Genomic DNA, 4619 nt, shown 5'->3' with positions numbered 1-4619 from the left:
ATGAATTTCACAGGAATAACTTAAAATATCTCATCCTACACCAACAATTTATGTTCACTATCCTTTGGAGGAGAAAAAAAAAATTGTTTTGAATAATAGGGAATAATGGTAATTTGAGTAATACCCAAGTCCTAACCAATCTTATCTCCTAATTTTTCCTGACCACTTCAGAAAAACATGAGTTGCAGATGTGTTTTTCCTCAATCAAAACCGGTATACGTGTTTATCACTGCTTATTTACTGAAAACTATTGCCCAATTTAACCAAAAAAATTGATTTTTTTATCCTAAAGTTTTAGTGCAATATGGGCTGTTGGTTTTTTATAGGCTTAAAACACATATGAACAAGAAAAAATGCATAATTTAATGCATGTTTCTGCTGAGTAAACTATATAGAATACATCTGCAAATTCAAATTAAGAAAGCACCAATCACTAACCGTATAAGATGGTTTGGAGATATGATTAGTTAGGACTTGCCTATTATTACTAAAGGATAACTTTAATAATCTATTTGGGTGAAAATTTACTAGAGATGATGCTTCCTTTGCTGTCAACTTATATTGAATTTTTCGATAGTCTTGGTGATATGAGGATTCCAAAATTATGGTAATATTTCACAGTATGTTCTGAGGAAATTAATAATTTCCAAGATTATTTTCTTTCCTACCAAAGATTGGAAGATTTGATATGGTCCAACATTTTTTATTTAGTTGCACTTATTTTTAATGTAAAAGTTAGTCCTATAAAAATAATGAGGAAAAGGTAAAGCACACACTGTTTTCGAGTTTATTCATGTAGTGCTTTTTTTTCAAAACAAAACAAAACAAATTTGGACTGTTTTACACACTTCCATTTACTGATTTTTTCTTTTTTTCTTTTTTTCATAGCTTATCATTTTCAATGTCCCCTCTTGTACAGTAGGGATGTCGGGGCGGTGGCGGGGGACAAGGTCTCCACCCCCGCCCCGTCTCAAAATCCTGCCCTCCATCCTCGCATGGGTTTTGATTTTAACCTCCATCCCTGTTTCATGTCCTCCATCTCCGGTCCAAATGGGGCAAGGTAGGGTGGAGCCCCATTTCCCCTCAATCCATGGACATCCTTAAAGAAGGATTGGGGACAGGGCAAGGTGGGGATTAGGACGTAGATGGGGCCGAGGAAAGCGTAAGTCCATCCCCATACGGGTTTTGATTTTAACCTTCATCCCCACCTCCATCTCCATTTCATGTCCTCCTTCCTCGGTCCAAACAGGACGAGGCGGGGCGGGGGCCCATTTCCCCCCGGTCCACTGCCATCCCTATTCTCAAGTTCTATTTTATATTGTCAAAATAAGATTTTTTTTCTGACCTAGCCATCCAGGTGGACCCCCAAAATAAAAACATTTAACTATAAACATCAACATTATATGCAATTTGAATTTCTTAGGAAATCCATGCTTAAGTAATTTATTATGAACAATAGCTTGGATGAGATCCAATATTTTCGGATGGTGTCTTCGGTCCGAACCCAAATCCAATTTTTACACCTGATATTTTAGTGCATTTGCTGTTTCATGCAAGACCCGTAGTTCAGCCCCATACTTAAATATTGGATTCAGGATTTATAGCTGGGCTGCCGCATAGATGGTTGGATCAGGCATCATCCAAGACGGTTCAGATCTAGGTTATGATATTCCACATGCAGGTTCAACAGTGATCCAAGATCCAATAACTTCACAACAGAACAAGTTTTTGGAATGAGATCAGAACAGACAGGAGTCCAATCCGATAGTTGGATTAAGTAGTATCCAAGCTCCTCCAGGGGAAGACCTGGTTATGATATTCCAGACTCAAATGAAGCAATGAACAATGATCCAACAGATATGTACAAACTCGATCTACTGGATCCAACCCGTGATAAAACAAAATCCACTGGGACATTCCATTGTCTGTCAGTCTTCCTATCTTCCTGCTAGGGATATCTTGGATTTCTGGCCGAGTCTTAACCCATTTAGTCAGATTCAATAGAAAAAACAAATATATCCGACTGATTAACAGATTGGTATCCGGTACAGAGTATTGCATTTGAATTTGATCATGTACTGTTTAAGTTAGTTCGATCCAGATTAAGTATTTTGTTTTTACATCAGAAAGTAAGAAACCAATTGGGCAATATCCGATTAGGTAGGTTGGGTTCACCCAGTTACTGAATCCAATATCCGAATCTGACCCGGTTACACCCTACCCCCTGCCACAGAAGTCATGAGTCTGACACGGGCTCAACCGCCACCTAACCGACCCACGGACCCATCAAGTTGGCGGGTCCCAGACATTCACCGTAGTGGCCAAATCGTAATATCTCCAAAACGGGGGGCAGTTTCGTTCTCCGCCGACCATAAAAAACGAGAGGCACCGTAGTGAGTGAGCGCGGTCCAGAGAGAGAGAGAGAGAGAGAGAGAGAGAGAGAGATGATGATGGTGAAGAAGAGGACGCTGAGTAGGCGGAGCTCCGTCCGCATGGCTCGGAACGTGTGGAGAGTCCTCCAGGCCGTCTCCAAGGTGGTAGAGCACCTCCTCCTGAGTCGTCGTCGGAGGAGGCGTGGGGAGGAGGAAGCGAGGATGGCTCTTCATGCACGTGCCTACTGGCCTCCCACGCACGTGCTGCCCATCCCCGACGCCCTGGAAGGAAGCTTCCAGAAGGCCCACCACGATGCCCTCTTTTACTACGATTCTACCTGGAACTCAGCTTTCCTTCCGGCCGACGACGTCGACGTCGAGGAGGACGATCCCGCCGCCGCTCCGGCGAGCTGCTGCAAGGCGGTGGCCGCGAAGTCTGGCGGGAGCACGGAGGCCAACGAGATCGACCGGCTCGCCGACGCCTTCATCGCCACCTTCCACGAGCGGTTCCGGCTGGAGAAGCAGGAGTCTTACAGGAGGTTCCAGGATATGCTCGCCAGGGGCGTTTAGGTAGATAGAGTGGTGATGCAGGGTTCTTTTTGTCTTATTCTTAATTTTTCTTTCTCTCCCTCTCTTCTGTTTTCATGATGGATCGGCTTGAAGGGAAACACAGTGCAAATCTCGTTGCAAATAGGAAGCTGTTCTCTGGTTGGCATTTTCTTTTTTTTCTTTTCTTTTATTTTATCTGGTGGACGGTTCCACCCCTGGTTGTTTATAAAAGTGAGGCCCGGGTGTGTGTCATGTGTGTATGACTCATTGGTGTTACTAAAGGTTTAACTTAGTCAGCCTTGGGGGTAGATATGACATTTTGGGTGGACTATTTTGTATAATTACAGACCTCCTGTAAAAATGGTAACTCCATGCTTTCCGAATTCAGAGCTGTTGGCTGCATATTCCCTCAAGAACCATCTCGTTACCAAAATTGACGAATTTATTTCCAATCTTTCTTTTTCTTACCGATATACCCCTGGGAGCTAGTGCTTTCCTAATCTTGTTTGGAGCCTTGAATTAGGGATGCAAACGGATCAGGTAAAAACAGCCAAAATCCATAAAAGTGGCATACTGGATCCAATCCCTTTGTATCCATGTTTTGAATGGGAGGTGTTAATTCTCATGCTCTCTGTTATGGTGTTGCCAAAATAGTGCATTGGAAAGAGAGTTGTCAGCCCCCAATACCACACTCCAACATCATTTATAAGAAGTTGTTTTTGGCAACCCCATCCTCAATGCCACGGTTTGGCTAAGTCATCTTTTGGCAACACATGGAAATGGTCTTTCCATCTCAATTCAAGACTCTCAAATAGCAATTCAATTCTAAGCATCTCCAAAGTCATCCAAGTTGTTTTAATCAAACAGCACTCCTTGGATTTGATCTACATCATCCATTTAGTGAAGATCGTCGTTCGAATAACTAGAATCCGACTTGTGTGCCGGATTTATTGGCGATTCAAAAATCAATGGCAAAAAAAACACATTTTTATTTAAAAATAAATACTTTTTTCGTAAAAAAACATGAACTAAAGTTTTCTAAGTCCTATTAATGAACCACGGTGAATCCATTTATGGGGTCAGATTTGATCCAAAAAAAGGCATGGCGATAATAGATAACATAGGAGATGAGTGGAAAAGGGTTGCCCAAACAGAGTGAACTGATGCTAGCTAGGGAAAAATTTCACCAAATTTTCTTTTATGGATTGTTGGGAAAAGAACAGAAAGGTGGAAAAGAAGAGGCAATTAATTGGTGCGAGCACATTTGAAAGCGAGAAAATAGTAGGAAAGAAAAAATGGTAACTTTTCCAACCGTTCCAAACAAAAGAATTTTTTTGCAAGAAATTTTTTTCTAAAAAGTGTGATTTTTGATAGGAAAAATTCCTTCACTTGAAGGGTGGTAGAATTTTTTCTATGAAAATTCTTTTTGGATCAAGGCAGCCATTCACCCACAACACATCTCATCCCATGAGCAGCCACAATAAGACCCTTCTTCATCTTCATTTTTCTCCTACCCACCACCATTTTCATCTCTCTCTTGGGTGTGGTCAACCACTTCTCTCTCTCTCTGAGAAGGGGCTGATTGACCCTCACTCCCTTCCTCTCATTTTTCCTCACATTTTCACTCTGTTATTCTCATGCTACACAAACAAGTGAAAATTTTTTATTTAGAAAAGTCATCATATCAAAACTTCTTAT

General features: G+C 41.5%; 1 protein-coding gene across 1 annotated transcript; it reads left to right on the top strand.

Moving 5' to 3' along the window:
* Positions 1–2411: 2411 nt before the first annotated feature.
* On the top strand, positions 2412–3320 carry LOC149827933 (uncharacterized). Its single transcript, XM_090018293.1, has one exon. It carries the CDS (start codon positions 2445–2447, stop codon positions 2940–2942), a length of 498 nt encoding a protein of 165 aa, XP_089874419.1. The 5' UTR covers positions 2412–2444; the 3' UTR covers positions 2943–3320.
* Positions 3321–4619: the final 1299 nt, after the last annotated feature.

This window comes from Nuphar pumila, chromosome 10, assembly GCF_984573655.1.
Source record: "Nuphar pumila chromosome 10, dmNupPumi1.hap1.1, whole genome shotgun sequence".
In the NCBI taxonomy this organism is placed as follows: Eukaryota; Viridiplantae; Streptophyta; class Magnoliopsida; order Nymphaeales; family Nymphaeaceae; genus Nuphar; species Nuphar pumila.
The sequence above is the reverse complement of the archived record's forward strand: the minus strand, read 5'-3'. Positions and strand labels throughout refer to the sequence as shown.

Coding starts and splice junctions, on each gene's coding strand:
- LOC149827933 (XM_090018293.1), top strand. CDS start 2,445: ATGATGATGGTGAAGAAGAGGACGCTGAGTAGGCGGAGCTCCGTCCGC.